The 19,063-nt window shown below is 32.7% G+C and overlaps 2 protein-coding genes across 2 annotated transcripts; both read left to right on the plus strand.

Annotated features, from left to right (window-relative positions):
• Window positions 1-582: 582 nt before the first annotated feature.
• LOC146953138 (chaperone protein dnaJ 10-like) lies at window positions 583-4,630 on the plus strand. The gene is made up of 10 exons (XM_085708013.1): window positions 583-920; window positions 1,045-1,104; window positions 1,188-1,270; window positions 1,797-1,941; window positions 2,189-2,318; window positions 2,477-2,635; window positions 2,756-2,931; window positions 3,220-3,300; window positions 4,074-4,208; window positions 4,314-4,630. Exons 1-10 carry the CDS (start codon window positions 834-836, stop codon window positions 4,395-4,397), a joined length of 1,140 nt encoding a protein of 379 aa, XP_085564139.1. The 5' UTR covers window positions 583-833; the 3' UTR covers window positions 4,398-4,630.
• Window positions 4,631-9,217: 4,587 nt separating this feature from the next.
• On the plus strand, window positions 9,218-11,090 carry LOC146953139 (uncharacterized). The gene has a single exon (XM_085708050.1). It carries the CDS (start codon window positions 9,335-9,337, stop codon window positions 10,964-10,966), a length of 1,632 nt encoding a protein of 543 aa, XP_085564176.1. The 5' UTR covers window positions 9,218-9,334; the 3' UTR covers window positions 10,967-11,090.
• The last annotated feature ends 7,973 nt before the right edge of the window (window positions 11,091-19,063 follow it).

A 19,063-nucleotide genomic window follows, 5' to 3' on the forward strand; every position in this document is an offset into this window, starting at 1 on the left:
ATTGAGACTATAGCTTATCATTTTTTTCTTTCATATTTACCCTTATTATTTTATTTAAAATCCGTTTTTATCCTTTATATATAACACATTTGTATAGCCTAAAAAGCCCTCCTTAATGCGAATGGTTCTATTCTAACGCAAGAGAGATAGACACAAAGGCTTAAAATGAAAATACTTCCTTACATAATAAAAAAATTGTGTATCTCTCTCCTGCTAGTAGACACTGTACGGTTAAGTATTGGAGTCTGGAGAGCAACATTATGTGAATTCTTTTACTTGGCCTTTGGGGTGTTCCACGTACAAGGGTGACAGTAAAATGTACGTATACATGAAATGATGATGATATAGCTTTGTGTTTTGAGCTGGAAATATAAAATACGTTAGTATTTGTATTATTTTTTAATAAAAAGTAGCAGTTAAAAATAATACTCAATTCCCCAAGTAGAGCCCAACAAGTCCAAAAGTGAACTCAAATCCCACTGACAGCTCCTAAAATCACTACTATCTTTTTGACAAATAAAAAAAGCGAAAATTGAAATGATTAATGAGCTGCATTTTTCATTTTGATGGAAACATTAAAATAAAATAAAAAAAATTAAAAAAGAAAGAAAGTTGAATAATGAAATAGGAGTATGATGATGAAAGAAGTTAAAAAACAGTTATCTCCCGCGAAAAAGCACTTTTTGTAATGTAATGATGAAATCATAACATTTAGAACTGTAAAGCCTACACCTCCTCGTGACTCACTCACTACCCATTTCACTTTCTCATTCTTTTTCTTTCTTTCTTTCTCTTCTTTCCGTTCCTTTCTTCACAGTTTCAATCAGTGAACAATGGTGAAGGAAACTGAGTATTACGATATCCTTGGAGTTTCTCCTTCTGCTTCCGATGATCAAATTCGCAAAGCTTATTACCACAAGGTTCTTTTATATAATTTTATTATTCTTCAAAATTTCGTTTCTTGTGTTTCTTTTTTTCAAATTATATATTATGAATATTGAAATCACAATTGCAAATTTCACATACACTTTCTTATTGTTACAGGCAAAGCAAGTTCATCCTGATAGAAACCAAAACGATCCTAATGCTGCACACAAATTCCAGGTACTACTAGTTACACTATTAAATCTATAATTATAATAATTGATAGAATAATTATAATATAATTTAAATTATGTTATTGGTAGATTTTGGGAGAAGCATACCAGGTTTTGAGTGATCCAGTACAAAGGAATGGATATGATCGAAATGGGAAACATTCTGTATCTAGGTAGCTACACATCCAATGCTACTTTATTTATTTAATTATTATTATTATTATTGTTATTAATTATTATATATATATCTCGACAAATATCTGTGTTGTGAGATTCTGTCACAATGACACTTTTGATTGAAGGTGTGCACCGATGCGACAATGAGACATGTGATTACATTTAATTCAATCACTTAAAATTTAAATTATTACATCTTTATGTGTCGGTCTCACTCGTGTCCGCATTTGTGTCGGTGCTTCATATGTGAGATATGACTAAATCACTGTATATAAAAGGTTTGAAGGATTCGTATATAGATTGAGTATTAGAAGTGAACACTTGTTGAAATAGTGTACTAGAGTTTCTATTTTTGTTGCTATTTGATTTGATACTCATTATAGTTAATTTCCTCAAGAGCCTTTGCTGGCTAATACAGAGCCATTACCAATTCGCGTCTAAGTTACAAATCTATATCTCTTCACTTAAGGTGAAGATGTTTTCGCAAGATATTAATATATTATTATATGGGTTCCTTGACAGAGAAACTATGCTTGATCCAATGGCTGTCTTTGCCTTGCTCTTTGGAAGTGAATTGTTTGAGGACTACGTCGGGCATCTAGCTGTGGCATCGATGGCTACTTCTGAACTAGGTGATGAAAGTGAGGATTTGCAGGAGAAGTTAAAGGTAAGCGTGTTTTGAAATTCAGTTTTCATTGTAACTTTGTTTTTGCCAATATCATTGTGATAAGACAAAAAAAAAACTCAGTCTATGTTTTGGAGGTTTATTTGTATTTTCAAGGTTCTTTTTATACGTTTCTAGAACACAATAAGTAGCAAAACTCCAATTCCACAGTTTCTCGTATTGTGAAAGAAAATATCAATAAGTAAGGATCTTTTTAATGAATTTTACATTATGCTTTGCTTCAAAATAGGAAGTCCAAAAAGGAAGGGAAGAAAAGCTAGCAAGATTTTTGAAGGATTTTCTCAGCCAATATGTCCGTGGTGACCAAAAGGGTTTCTACCAGCGCGCAGAATCTGAAGCAAGACGGCTTTCTCATGCAGGTTAGTGAATAGCGGCTATAACGTAGTGAAATTTAAACAAATTGTAATCGTTACGCAATACGGTATTTAGTACATAGTTTTGTTAAATAGCAGTTATAATGACGCTATGGCAATGTATCGACGATATTACTAACTAGTTACCCGTGTCTATGTTGCAGCCTTTGGAGTTGACATGTTACATACCATCGGCTATATATACTCAAGACAAGCAGCACAAGAACTAGGGAAAAAGGCCCTTTATCTTGGAGTTCCATTTCTGGCTGAATGGGTTCGCAATAAAGGACATTTTTGGAAATCACAGTTAACAGCTGCTAAAGGTATAATGAAAGACATCTCAATTCTCCATCAGCAGCCCCTTCATTTAAATGCCAATTGCTTCATATTAGAAGTGTATTATTCGGAATTTTTTTTTATCATATTGTGTACATATTATTTAGGTGCTTTTCAGTTGCTCCAACTTCAAGAAGAACTCAGCAAGACATTTAAAACGAGTGGTAGTTGCCCTGAAAATGTTGACTCCCATATTCGTCTTAATAAAGACACTTTGTTGAATTCCTTGTGGAAGTTGAATGTAGTGGACATAGAAGTAACCCTTGCACACGTTTGTCAAATGGTGAGTTCTAAATGTGTTTTAATTATATATGATAAAACATTGCATGCTTCTCTGTACGTGTAATCTGATATAAGTAGTTCATCAGCAAACATGTTATTGTATTCAATATTCAGTGCTTCTTGTCCCGATACCATGAAGCCCTTGGTATGAAACGATAAGGTTCGTACTTGAGCCTAATGTATCAGGGATTAGTGATTGACTGATTGTGACTTTTAGACATGACTTCTTTTATGAGAATTGAAACGAAAGGGCTATAGAGGATTCTGACTCATAACTCTGTTATTGCAGGTGCTAAAGGAAAACAATGTTAGGAGAGAGGAACTTAAAGTTCGAGCAACCGCTCTTAAAATTCTTGGGAAGATATTTCAGGTGCACATTTTAACTTATATAGCATTAAGTATCCTAACATTCAGCTTTGTAGGAGTGACTAATTATTTCTTTATATCAATCCTTGTTATCCACAACTACATTCCATTTAATTGGACTAAGACCCTCTTTAGCCGGCTTTATAATACAGTCTACAGACCGTTAGACGAGAGAGAAAAACCATAAAATCGGCTGCAGAAGATCCATTTTAGTTTTAATGCAAGCATTATGCCTATCAATCTTTGACGAAAGATTAAGGTACCGATTATTGAGATCTGGTGAAAAATTGGATTGAATATCTTTCAAACATAGTACTTTTCTTGAACAAAAAAGTAAAACATTTTGGTTTTCATCTATGATTTATTTCCACATTCCAAGTTAATAAATAGCAGCATTATATAGTAGAACAGTGTTTGAACAAATCATTATTGTTCTGCAATATGCAATTTAGTATATATTGTCAAATAGTGGCTATAATGTAGCATAGCCGAATTTGACTGAACTAGTTTCCGTGATTGACAACACCAAATTCTTATCCTATAAATGCAAGACTTATTAAACTATTAACGATCACCAAATTTACCAAAATTTAACGTCCAAATCCTCTATTTTTACCATAAAATACTATATAATTCTCTATATTTTAATTTTTTTTTTTTACACTTGCTTTTTTATTGATAACACACAAGGAATTTAAGCAAGTTATCATATAGTAACAGTGATAAGAAACTTATTTTTCCTCTATTAACTGATATAAGGTGATGTGCTTCTTTCAGGAAAAGAATGCAAAAGGAGAAACATTGAAGAAGAAACTCGCCGTTGATTCTGATGATGAAGGAAGCAGCTCTGATTCATCAGACGATGAATCATCACATAGAGCACTAACCTATCGAACTCCCTTTTTCAATCAGGTACGATAGTTTTACATTTAATCACAATTGATATCTACATGTGAGTGTTTTCACAAGTGTTGACACTTCCATTACACAAATATGTAAATATTTCTGCTTCTGCAGGGTATCGGTAGGCTCTTCAAATGCCTTTGTAATCCCGCATTTGATGTGGATGATGAAGAGGAGATAGTTTACAAAAGCAAATGATCCATTTAAACATATGGAATATGAAACCAAAATTCAGCCACTGTCAATATTCCATTGGATGATATACAGAAAGAAATTGTCTCATTCCCTCTGAACGTGTAGTTTTGTGGAGACAATGGTGCAAATCGTTGATATTTTGTTGTTTGTTGTAATTACATTGACATCAAATTACACGGGCATACACAACATTTAATCAAATGTTAATTTCAGTCAATTCCGCATCTCTTTTGTTCACGTATTTCCTCAGCTTTTGTTTGTTACCTAATGAAGATTCATAGCAACTTCTTTCTGTTTGGGATGAGATTGGAAATTCATGACGAACTATGTGATTGATATTGTTAAAATCTTTCAGAATGAAAGGACTAGACGCTGTTTGATCTCGTTATATTATATGACTTACTGTGTGTTACTAAAATGGAAATCAAAATTTGAAATGAGTAAAAAAAGCTGAAGTCAATGACTCCTTGTTGGTGTTCAACACATGCTACATAGTCAATTCATGGAAATTACCACAAAAACAATCTGCAGTAGACCTTAAGTACTAGTTTAAGAATAAGAACTTCAATTTACAAATTTTCTGTTTGCAAAATAGACATTTTTATCATAGATTCCATTTTCCTTCAATTTAATCCAGAAAAAACATTGAGCTAAATCAGTTCCAAGAAGTACATTTCTCATTTAGAAAAATCCTAATCAAAGAAATCTAACATCATATTAACATTGCGCCACTGATGATGAGTGAATCTGACCAACTCCAACAGAAGAAACTTTCAAATAGACACATATATTCCAACCATCTGCTTACTCACAATCCGAACATACTTCGGATGTGATTTCACACTTCTTATTCCATTAAAATCGTCGTTAATTAATTGGTAATTCAGAAAAAGTGTCATTTTCTTCATCAGATACATCAACAAGGGAATCAATACTTGAGGCACCATTTCCTTTTGCACTATCTACCAAGTTAAATCTAATTCTAGCTGAGCTACTTAGTACTCTACGCAATTTCGGAATCAAAGCAACATGGTGGATTGTATCTAAGTATAGTTTTAAGATCAATGTCATATATTTTCCTCAATTGAAAATTCTTCTATATACCAATTATGCTTTTCTCTTCCTTCTTTTTTATCTCATCATCATTGTCTAAAGTTTGTATATAGTTCAGATGATTTGTTTAGAGCTCTTCGAATGATTTGCTTGCCATTTTGGGATTTGTTTATTATCCTCTAATCCAAACTTATTTCCATTATTCAATGAAACTGCATCTTGGAAACTGTTATTAACAACACATAATAATGAGTTAATATTTATATATTTATAACATTTAACTCGCTACATTTAGCATTATTTATCATCCGATGTATGTTGCTTCCTGAGCAAGAGTGAAGTACAGCAGAAGGGGTGAGTGATGTACACTAGCTAGCTATAATGTTCAAGAAGTTTTTTTTTAACAAAATATTAAAACAAAACAAAAATAAAAAATGATTTCAGGAGGAAAAAAAAAGTTAATGTTATTTTAGTTGATTCTTAATTAGTTTAAAAAAAAAATATGAAAGAAATATGTTTACGTGCTTTTAGGTGTTTTTGTTTAGACAATGCAACATGTAAACTCACATATTCTCAAGATAAATGATATTTGTACAACTATTTTCTAACAATATTTGTGATAACTTTCTCTCTCATATTCACATTATATTTTTATTTTCTCTCTTTATTACTTTGGTTTTTGTGACAATACATATTTTTCTTAGTAAAAATATTGTTGCCCATTTGGTTGTCAAACAAATTGATGTTCAACCCTGAAGCCCAGATACTTCAAAATGGATGGCTTACCGGTATTCTATCGTATCTTGCACCGATACTCCTCGATACGTATCGAAAGAGTATCCGTAAAATTAAAATTTATTTTTTATAAAAACAATTGTCTGATACTTTTCAGATACATCGGGGATACGGGAGGATAGACAGTAGAAAATCGATACGCTCATGATACATGATGTTTCTATTATTTTTTAGATATATGTAATTAACTAGGTAATAATGTTCTCTTTTTGGGATATATCATATAAGTGATTGACTACTATCATTTTCTTTATTATCAATATTGTTTATATTTATATTTATGTTGTTGTCCACCGTCTATTTTGTGTTCTTTTATTTGTGTGAGACGCTCCTATTGTTGATTATCGTGTAAAAGCAATTTCTTTGTTGTACCTTATCGTTGTTCTATGTTTGTTTGGTCTAGGTTTTGTGCTTATTCTTTTGCTTTTGAGTTTTAGTCCATAGTTTGTATCTTGAATTTTAAAATTTTTCCGTATCGACGTATCGGCGTCGTATCGTATCAGGTATCTGGGCTTCATTGATATTCAAATAACACTACTCTATTCTAAAATTGGAGACGAATCGTTGAACAACATAAGACATATCAACACAACATAAGACATAACAACAACAAACTTTTATGGTATTGAACAATTTTTTATCTTATACGATGTTTGGTGGACAAAAGACTATTTCAATATTAACATTTTGCACTTGAGACAAAAAAATTGCGTTGTGGTCTAAGGAGAGACAAAAATTCCAATTTTTGTCCTGTTTCTTGCTCCTTGTTTGTCTAGACTCTGAAATAGTTTTACAATTAAATTAAATTCAATACAATTGAAATTGTCATGTTCAAATCCTTATTTTTTTACCAGCAAATCAAACACACCATAACAGGATCAAAATATGTTATAATTTAGAATAAAATTCTATATTCTGTTTTGTTGGCAAAGCTTTTTTTTTAAGATTTATGTGGCAAGTATATTTTTAACAAATTTTGATGGTTAAATATTATTTTTCTTAGAGTAAATTACACTCCCCTCCCCTCAAAGATGCTTGAATTACACTCTCCTCCCCTCTTATGTTAAAATATACACTCCCCTCCCTTGCAAAGTAAAATTTATACTCCCCTCCCTTATAAGATGCTTGAATTACAACCCCCTCCCTCAATAATTAAATATGCACTACACTTTAATTTATTTTAACATAAATAAATATTCTTATGATATATATTAATAATAAACCACCATGTAAGAAAAATTAATTAATTTCTTTAAAATTTAAATGTCAATGATAATTAAATTAAAATATTTTTCTATTGATTTTATAATTTAGAGTATAAAATTAACTTTTAAATAACCATGTTTTATTGTCTTTAGTAATTTTTCACATTTATTATTTTATTTTGGATTGTTTCATATTTTATAATAGGGTTTAAAATTATACGTTAATGAAATTGTGAATGAAAAATAGCGAAAAATATGTATTTGATTTTTTATTATATTAAAATAGACTCGTAATATTATTTTATTAAGTGTGTTTAATTTTTTTTCTAGATTATTAGAAATAAAAAAAAATATTGAGGGAGTAAAGTGTAGATTTTAACATAAGAGGGGAGGGGAATGTAATTCAAGCTTCTCTTAGGGGAGGGGAGTGAAAAGTTTTCTAATATGTTTTGAATAAGAGGGGAGGAGAATGTATATTTTAACATAAGAGGGGAGGGGAGTGTAATTCAAGCATCTTTGAGGGGAGGGGAGTGTAATTTACTCTTTTTCTTAACGTACCTAAGTCGTATATCATATCATGAATTTCAAAACGAATTCACTTACATAGTTATTTGTGGGCTAAATTACATGAGAAGTCATTTAAGTTATTTAAATGTAATAAATTGGTTCTTTTAATTTTTTTTTGTACCACTTAGGTTCTTTAAGTTAATTAATTATAATAAGTTGGTCTTTTAAGTTTTTTCCGTACCAGTCAGGTCTTTAAGTTATTTAATGTAGCAATTTGGGAGATTTCAGAACTTAAAAATGTAGGTTATTCAAGACCTAAAAGTTACAATTAAATAAGTTAAACGACCTAACCGTTACGAAAAATACTTAAAACACTAACTTGTTACAATTAAATAACTTAAAAATGTAAATGGTACTAAAAAAAACTTAAAAACATTCAATGTAATTTGACCTTATTTGTATTGTATCACGTCCCACACATTGTTGGTCGATATTGTTTTTTTTTTTAGGAAAAAATTCATTGCTTTTCATTAGCTATCAGGTCTCGGATACATGAGGTACATCATCATAAACGTGGGAGCTAGCATGAGATGGGGCTACCCTAGCTAATTCATGAGCGACCCCATTGGCTTGCTCCTATTGAACTCGACATGAGAGTTCTGAAAATTACAATCGAACAACTGCCTACAAGCCTGAATAATACAACCTAGTTCACTACTATCACCTAGGTTTGAATTAAAACGTTCAACAACAGACTTGGAATCCAAAACAAAATCAACATTGTCATAATGAAGATCAGCCACCCATTGTAGTGCCGTGTGAAATCCAACAGCCTCGCCAACATCAACATCACAAAGAGGAGAGAAACAATCTGTCTTAGCCATGACAAAATCACCCTGATCATCACGGATGCATATGCCAATACCTACCATATTCAGAGAGTCAGAAAAGGAGGCATCAATATTACATTTGTACCTACCATATACCGGTTTCGATATTGTTAAATTGAATATTTGGTCGATATTGTTAAATTGAATATTTTCATCCGCATTCAAACAGACCTAAATTTTCCCAACAAACATAAGAAGCTGTAACCACCTTTTGATCATAAATTGACAAAATTTTCATCAAAAGTTCAACAGGAATACGTGTACACAGGCACCAGTTAACTGAAGTGAGTGAGATTTGAAATGGAAAATGCTATTTAAAGCAAAACATGTGGCATGTATGCTATGCCACTCATTCATTGTTTCACGATTTCCATTTTTTTCTCCCCACCTCCCATGATCAATCCGGGACAATTCTTCTCGCTATGTATAGCATTGCTGGATTTGAAATTTGTTTACACACGCACACCAGTTCATTGCAACCCAACTGACAATGTCATTTTTAACATTGAGGTATGTTGGTGACTTTGTTTTCAGACCCATTTTGTCTCATCTTCAACATCCAAACCATAGATTTTACTCTCAAATACATAAACAAGACGAGCATAGTCTCGTTTCCTCGTTCAATCACATGCTTCATCAAAATCCTATCCCACCCATCTTCCATTTTGGAATGATTTTAGGTTCCCTTGTCAAGGCCAACCATTACACCACTGCTGTTTCACTTCATCGAAAAATGGAATTAAACGGAGTTGCATCAAACTTAATCACTATGAGCATCTTGATCAATTGTTTTTGTCATTTAGGTCAAAACTCTTTTTCCTTTTCCGTATTTGCCAAGATTCTTAAGATGGGTTACCAGCCAGATGCTATAACTTTAACTACACTCATTAAAGGTCTCTGTCTTAAAGGTGAGGTCCGTGAAGCATTGCACTTTCATGACAAAGTGGTAGCACAGGGATTTCAGTTGAATCAGGTTAGTTACGGAACCTTGGTTAATGGATTATGTAAAATTGGAGAAACTAGAGCTGCCCTGGAATTGTTGAGACGAGTTGATGGGAAACTGGTTCAGCCTAACGTGGTAATGTATAACACGATCATTGATGGTATGTGCACAGATAAACTTGTTAATGATGCATTTGATTTATATTCTGAAATGACCGCCAAGAGAATTTCTCCTGATGTTGTCACTTATAGTAGTTTGATTAGTGGCTTTTGCATTGTGGGTCAATTGAAAGATGCAATTGATTTGTTACATAAAATGATATTGGAAAACATTAACCCAAATGTTTATACCATGAGTATATTGGTTGATGCTTTTTGTAAGGAAGGAAAACTGAAAGAAGCTAAAGCAGTGGTTGCCGTTTTGATGAAAAAAGGCGTAAAACCTAATGTTGTTACTTATAGTTCTTTACTAGATGGATATTGTCTTGTTAAACAAGTGAGCAAGGCCAAGGTTATATTCAACACTATGGCCCAAAGTGGAGTGATTGTTGATGTTCAAAGTTATAGTATCATGATTAATGGATTTTGTAAGATTAATATGGTGGATGAAGCTATCAATCTCTTCAAAGAAATGCAACGCAGACAACTCATTCCTGATACGATAACTTATAGTTCTCTTATTGATGGCTTGGGCAAATCAGGGAGAATCTCATATGCTTGGCAACTTGTAGGTGAGATGCATGATAGAGGTCAACAACCTAATATAATTACATACAATTCTATATTGGATGCTTTATTGAAAAATCACCATGTTGACGAAGCAATCGCATTGTTAAGAAAATTTAAAAACCAAGGTATTCAACCAGATTTATGTACATATACTATTCTTATGAAGGGACTATGTCTGAATGGAAGGCTTAAGGATGCACAAGAGGTTTTTCAAGTTCTTCTAATGAAAGGCTACAATCTAAATGTCTATACGTATACTGTTATGATCCAAGGATTCTGTTACAAGGGCTTATTTGATGAAGCGCTGGCTTTGCTGTCAAAAATGAAAGACAATGGCTGCATGCCAAATGCTAAAACTTATGAAATAATTATTCTTTCTTTGTTAGAAAAAGATGAAAATGATATGGCGGAAAAACTTCTTCGTGAGATGATTACGAGAGGCCTATTGTAAGATCAAACTTAGGTCCACATGTTTTTCTATTTATTATACATTGTTATTTTGAATTATGTATCAAGTATTAATTAACATTATACCAAAATCTTCATTAATAGCAGCTTGTTGTATGTCTAGTGAAGGGAAATTGAACTTGGAAGTAGAAGGTTGTGTTTGTTCTCTTCACTACAATTTGCTAAGGTAAAATCTAAATAGATTTGGCTAGAACATTTTCCCTTCATCTGTCTCACTTGCTTGGTTGCGACAAGAACAGATGGCAACCTAATCATGCAAAAGGGAATTGCTGAGATAAAACTCTATTCAATTTTGCTGAGATAGTACATTTTCCATTCAATCTCCTCTCACTTGTGTGAATAAATCATGCCTTTGCAGTAGCCTCAAAAGGGATGTTATAGAACTCAAACCCCAAAACCCAATATGTAGTGAAATGGTCTCTTCTAGGCTATAGGAAATTTCTCTATAGGCCACTCATGTTTGCTCAAGAGTCTCAATTTATCGAAACTATATCTTCCGATGGCACAAACCTGTCCGAAGTTACATTCTCTCAGAAACTATCTTCCGATGGAGGCCTATAGAGCAACCTTCTATATGCTATAGTTTCTTTATACCAGCACAGGACTCCCATTTTCCCTCAATTTACTCGGGAAAAAAAATCAGCACCATCAATTCCAAGAAGTTCATTTCTCATTAGAAAAATCCAAATCAAAGAAATCTAACATCATATTAAAATCCTTCCATAAAATTAATTTGATTTTGATAAAAATTAGGTATAGATAATAGATATTTTGTACTTTCATATTGCAAGAAACTATACTTATTTTTTCAGTGATATGAACAATATAACAAATATAATATCTTTTAACAAAATATATCTATACCTATTAATAAAGGCAATACTTTTGTTTGGTGTAGCCCTTTTTCTATTCCAAAATTACCCTTCACATTTATTTGGTAACCGCATGCAAGTTAGTAATTTAAATCTGCAATAACCACTTATAGAAGTTACGAGAAAGGAGTAACTGATTTGTTGATCCTTTACAACAAATAAAAAATTGTTAACTATAGTATATACAAAAAAGAAAACTAAAATTGAAACGTGCATGCAGGTTGAGGAAATTGGGCAAGGAAGAGAGGATCTGTGGTGGTAACTAAGCACTTTCATGGTGTTTCTTCTTTCTCAACATCTATCCGTATCCCTTCTTCTCAAATATATTTTTTTTTCTCCTTTTCACTTACTAACTTTTTTTATAGACTCCATGTTTATAATTCAGGTTTGTTTAGTTTTGATTATTTTCCTCACTTCTTTTTTGTTATGTCAATTTCATCTTCAATATTTTTTTTTGTTTTGTCAGGAGACCTAGATTCAGCGAGTTAAGGTATTGTTCAATCCTTCTATTTCACAATATAAATTATATATTCTTTAATTTCCTATTTCAATTTTTCATGTATCATTGTTTTGAAATTTTTTATTTTACTATCATTAATTATATTCTTAATCATCAACCTTGAATTGTAAGAGATGCACATACCACTCTTTTGTAAATGCATAAAGATAGGTTGTGTATGATGTCAGGAATATTGATAGTATATGATGGATAGTCTGATACTTTACATAACTATTGCACTTAACCACTTGCTATGCTGTCTTTTCAATTTCTCCAATAAATTATCCAAAATTAATTTCCCATTTGTTTAAATATTTTTTGTCCTCTTTGTTGGATTTTAGAACATCCTTAGTTGTCTTTATTACCCGTGAAGATGAGGAGTGGTTTTCTTATTATCAACCTCCAACACAATAATTTTATACACATGAAATGATACACACATATTCAGAGCATATATTCCACATTGCTTCAAGGTACACACAAAGCTATTTTTCTTCTTTTCCTTCTCTATGTTGTCCATTCACATGTTTACTATCTTACACTTTTGCAATGGTTCACCAATTTTTGAGACATTTTTTAAAAGAGTTTACAACAGACTTTATTGGTGCCATTGTGTATTACTTCCTTCTCCAACACTTATTTACCTAATAATTTAGTAATTTTTTTTAAGAAGATAAATTAGCCCTTTAAAAGAGTTTACAGCGGGTATTATCGGTGCCTTTGAGTATTAGTCTTAATCCAACATCATCCGACCAACACAAGTGGGTTCATAAAAAAAAATTATAATTTGTTTTTTTGTGTTTTCTAATGAAGCTAATTCTTATACATGATTTAGGCATTAAAAGTATATATGTTGCCTTAATTATCTTGCTTAGTAACTATTGTTTTGGTGGTAATGGTGGTTTTTTAGGCCTTTACTGATTTCTTCTTTAAATATTTTTGTCTCTCTTGCATTCTTTGTGCTAAATGTGTTTATGATGTGTAATTTGTTTTTGTGATGGAATTGATGCTGTGAATTATAACAAAGTTCATTCAATTTTCACTGTTGACACCACTTGATTCTGTTCATTCAATTTTTTTCTCCCTTATATTCTTTTGGCCTTTATGTTCTACTCATTTTTTTCCTGTCCTTATCTTTATTAAGTAATTTTTGCTTCAAGAACTATGGGATATAGAAGTTACAAGAAAAATTAAGATATTTATTGTTTCTATTTCTTTGCATATTTTTATTCCAAATATACCCCTACATTTCAGTTTTTTTTTATTTTCATCTCTAACTTCTGATAACTCAAAGTAATTGATTTATGGCAGTTTCTCTATCTATATTTGCTAATTGCTAATGAGAATTGAGTGGTTCTGTTGTTCTTTCTTCAAGACAAAAAAACCAATGAAAATGGGAGCAGGTACGTTCCAAATTACAATTACAATTGCAAGAGACATTTCATCTATATTTACAAAAGAAAACTGACAAGGTTTCACCAAAGATTTATATTTCTTATCACTTTTATCATCCATTGTTTTCAGAACAAAGAGAAACGTACATTTCATCCATTTGGCAACAACTGGTACATACTTTCATCTTACACTTCTTATTTTTAATTTCAATTTAAATATGAATGGATGATTTAGTTGGTGATTTTATTGGTCAATTTTTTTTTTGGGTTAATTAAGTTTTTAGTCCATGTAAATATTCACAATTTTGTTTTTAGTCCCTATAAAATAAAATCACACTTTTTAGTCCCTGTGACATTTTACTTAAGCATTTTAGGGACTAAAAATGCTGATGGAAAAATTTTATAGGGACTAAAAATGTTGATCGAAAATTTTATAGGGACTAAAAATGTTGATTTTATTTTGTAGGGACTAAAAAAAAATTATGAATATTTATAAGGACCATTTACTTAATTAACCCTTTTTTTTCTATTATATCCTTCGTTAATTTTTTCTTCAAATTTCCCTCACATTGATTTATTGTATTCATTTGTTTTTCTTTAGTTTTCATGCAATTCCCATTATATTTTAATCCCTTTTTTAGTGTGGAAAATTGATGTAACTTCTATTCGTTTCAATCTTCGGACCTTTCCTTTTCTTTTAACATCTTCTAATATCTATCTATGTGATTCTATTTATTCTTTTTTTTTTTTGGTGGTTCAACTCTTATATTAAGGGTGTGTTTGGATTGAGGGTTTAGGAAGGGAAGGGGTGGGAGGGTTTGCTTTTCTTTTTTTAATTACGGATTATATAACATGTTTTTCTAAAATAAATTTAGTGTGATTGAAGTATTATATGATTGTTTATCATGTTATTATTTTAATTTTTTAAAAAACATTTCATAGTGTCTGTAATTTCAAAACGAAAAATAAGCCCTCCCCTCCCTTCCCCTCCTAAACCCTCAATCCAAACACACCCTAAGAGAAAGTATCCCAATAAAATACTCCATCCGTTATTAAAAAATGATCACAAAAAATTCAAATCTCTTCTCAGGTTTCAAGAGAGGTTACAAGTGGACTCCACTCCACCATTTCAAGAGCATGATTTACATTCATTTATACTTCCACTTAAGAGTTTTAGCATAACCAAGATTTCTATACGCTTATAATAAATCTTAATTTTGTTGGAACCTGTCGCGTCATTTTTCGGAGATCAAGGCTATTTGATTAGCGTTTGACTCACTTTTGATTTCACGACTGAACATTTAATTTTTTAAAGAAAAGGGGAAAAAAGTTCGAACTACCCCATTTTGAAAAGATTTTGGGTTCGGGGGTTAGTTACATAAAGGGAAGGTGTTAGCACCCTTTATGTCCGTAGTACTCTACGGGAACCTCTTGATTTTATTTAATTAATGTGTTATAACTTGCTTGTTTTTGAAAAAAAAAAAAAAAAAAAGGGAGTTTGAAATGATCAAAGAAAGGAGACCTAGTTTATCTACATTTTATTGATTTGGAAGGACGAATGTCCTCTGCCTACGTACCCGTGAGGGATCAAAACCTCGTAGTTCGGGGTTAAAAAAGACGTTTGATTGGTTGAGTGTTTTTTTAGGTTTTTGAAAAAAAGGTTTTAAAAATGAAAGAAAGCCAAAGTGGCAAGTGAGAATTTGTTTGTGTTTTTTATATTTAAAAAGAGACTCAAAATAAAATTAAATTGATTAATGTTTGATTAAAAAAATAAAAGAAAAAAGACGGCACTTGATTTAAGATCAAGGTTTATTTAAAAAAATATTTTGTTTGTGGTTTTCAAATAACTAGAATATAATTAAACTAACGGAGCGTAAAGAAATAAAAGCGTAAAGACCCCATGGTGGCGTTGGACCACCACAAAGGCCTTTTACCTAAACTAACAAGCATAAAAAGCATACACCTACGCACGCACACATGCACCTAAGCTATTACAAAAAACCTATTATACATGCTATGGTCTGCGATAATAAAAATAAATTATAAAAATAAATTACATTCAAGCCTATTTTACATTCTAAATTATGTGCAAAGAAAGAAAATGAGCGATAAATTACATTAAAGCCTACTATACATTCTAAATTGTGTGCGACAAATATAAATAATTTAACATGCAGAATGATAGTAAGTAACAATAAACCTAAACTAAAAACATGAGGTAAGATTAAAACCTAGATAAAACTAAAGTAACTAAACAAATGCATGAAGTGAGGCTAAAACCCTAGATAAACTAAGCAAATGCGAGAGATAAAATTAACCTAAATGAACTAAGATAGACTAAATAAATATATGAAGTAAAGTTAAATGAAATGAAATGAACAAACGAAATGAAAGAGATGAAACTAAGATGAAGAGGACTAAAAAATGATGCAGGGGGGATACAGCAAGCAGTAAAGGGGTGCAGTTAGCAAGAAAGGCGAAATTGGGCTTAGGGGACACACAGAGGCGCATGTGGGCCTCAGGGTTTGGCCGGTTCACAAGAGAACCGGGTCGGTTCACAAGCGAACCGGGTCAATGGATCGGTTCATTCTATATATAGGCTGTAGCTTCTCTCCAATTCCCACTTCTCAATCTTTTCTCACTACCTCCCTACAGAATGAAAAGCTCTCTGTCACATGTTCTACTTCTTCTCAACAAGAAATTGCTCTTTCTTTTCCTAGATAAGTCAGACACGCTCCCCCTATATTGCTTCTTCTCTCTCGGTCCTTCTATAAGGCTCTCAAGCTCTCTGTTCTCTCTTTTTATGTTACAAGAACACAGACGTGTTCTTTCTCCTTTTTTCCTTAATTTGTTTTTTGTTTTACAATTTGTTTGATCCTTTCTACTCCTTCTTTTTATTTTCGATTTATTTTTACTTTAAGATGAGAAAGGTTTAAACTTTACCCTATATCTAATGGAAAGAGAAAAAAGTACTACCTTTAAAAAGGATTGAATCCTGTTGCTTGCTGTTGTTTGTGACGGCGACGGATGTGTTGTTGTTATAGTCGACCTACGGCCTGAGCGGCTCCGCCTTACTGTTTGTAGGGTTTGGTTGTTGTGTCTGTGATGTTGGCGCCGATTGTGTGTTGGTATCAGGATGTTGGGTTGGAATCGGTTCAACTTGATTGGGTTGTTGACGGGTCGATTGGCTTGCGATTTAGAGATTGAAAGCTGCTTTCGGTTGATGACTTGTATTTGTTAGATTGAGGTTGTTTGGTCGATGAAAGTGTGCGTGAAATTGGTGTGTGAATCGACTCTGAAATTGGCTGTGAAAAATTGGTTTTTTGTGCGTTGAGTTTGACTGAGTTGTGATGCTGCAGGTCTGATGTTTGTGAATTGGGTCGATTGGATATGTGTGAGAAAAAATCAGAGTTTTGGAATCGGTGATGATGGTTTTTTGTATTGTGAAAATCGGCTCCCCCCCCCCCAAATGTGTATTTGCAGGCTTGGTTTTTATAGGACTCAGGTTATGAGTTAGGGTTTGTTGAAAGATGCAGAAAATTTGCACTTTGGATTAGAATGAAAGCTGTTTGCCGCGGATGAGGATGGAAGAGATTGAAAATAGGCGTGTGGCTTGTAGCTTGATGGAAAAGTTCCTGCACTTGGACGTTTTTTGACCTATGGACACTATTTGGACTCTTTTTTTTGGATTTTTATGAATAAATAAAAAAAATAATAATAGAAATAATGAAATATGAATATAAAATAAATAAAAAAATGATTATACAGACTTTTGGACCTATCTAAAAAAAGAGAAATAATTAATTGAAAAATAAAATGAATGACTAATTAAAATGAAAATGACTAATTAAAATAAAAATCAAATTAATTTAAACAAGATAAAAGATGGAAATAACGACTAAAAAAGAGAGGGTCCGACTCAGAACTAAAAATGAGGTATTTTAAAATACCTCTCTGCCGAATCTTTCATTGAAACGTCAGAGATCGATCGACATGTGTCAATGGTATCTTAGGTCAAAAATTGGGGTATGACAGATGCCCCTATTTAAGTTTCTTCGTCCGGAGATTTGAAGATGAAATCTTTAATTCGATCGGAGCGAAGAGACTTAAATACAAAGTACACCAATTTTGGACCTAAGATGTATGAATGCTCGTGAAATGCTTGTATGAATGCAGGACGGCAAAGTTGACTTGACTGAGACGAGAAACAACGACGGGATACCCAAATTCGTTGAAAAATGGGATCCGACTCCGCTAGGGAGAATGTAGTTTCACTGGGGAAAATGACCGTCTACTATCGTATTGATTGAGAGCGGTAACTTTTAATGAAGACGAAACTTTTTAGTGACAACTCTTGACCAGACACACTGGGGATGACAGTGGATGAAATAAAATGTGATTTCAAATTGTTCATTGGTCGGGACTAACCGTTTGAAACATGACAAAATGTAAACTCAAGCAGTCCGTTGTTTAGGACTGGTAGCTTGGAACAAGATAAAAAGTAGACTCAAGCGGTCCTTGTTTAGGACTGGCAGCTTGGAATAAGATAAAAAGTAGACTCAAGCGGTCCGTTGTTTAGGACTGGCAGCTCGAAATAAGATAAAAGGTGAAGTCAAGCGGTCCATTGTTTAGGACTAGCAGCTTGAAACAAGATAAAAGGTAAAGTCAAGCGGTCCGTTGTTTGGGACTGACAGCTTGAAACAAGATAAACTCAAGCGATCCGTTGTTTGGGACTGGCAGCTTGAAACAAGACAAAAAGATAAACTCAAGCGGTCCGTTGTTTAGGACTGGCAGCTTGAAACAAAACTAGAAGGTAAACTCAAGCGGTCCGTTGTTTAGGACTGGCAGCTTGAAACAAAACTAGAAGGTAAACTCAAGCGGTTCGTTGTTTAGGACTAGCAGCTTGAAACAAGACAAAAAGATAAACTCAAGCGGTCCGTTGTTTGGGACTGGCAGCTTGAAACAAGACAAACTCAAGCGGTCCGTTGTTTAGGACTGGCAGCTTGAAACAAAACTAGAAGGTAAACTCAAGCGGTCCGTTGTTTAGGACTGGCAGCTTGAAACAAAACTAGAAGGTAAACTCAAGCGGTCCGTTGTTTAGGACTAGCAGCTTGAAACAAGACAAAAAGATAAACTCAAGCGGTCCGTTGTTTGGGACTGGCAGCTTGAAACAAGACAAAAAGATAAACTCAAGCGGTCCGTTGTTTAGGACTGGCAGCTTGAAACAAAACTAGAAGGTAAACTCAAGCGGTCCGTTGTTGGGGACTGGCAGCTTGAAAGAAGATAGAAAGTAAACTCAAGCGGTCCGTTGTTTA

This window comes from Medicago sativa, chromosome 1, assembly GCF_051527215.1.
Source record: "Medicago sativa cultivar Bolivia chromosome 1, Bolivia_mono, whole genome shotgun sequence".
In the NCBI taxonomy this organism is placed as follows: Eukaryota; Viridiplantae; Streptophyta; class Magnoliopsida; order Fabales; family Fabaceae; genus Medicago; species Medicago sativa.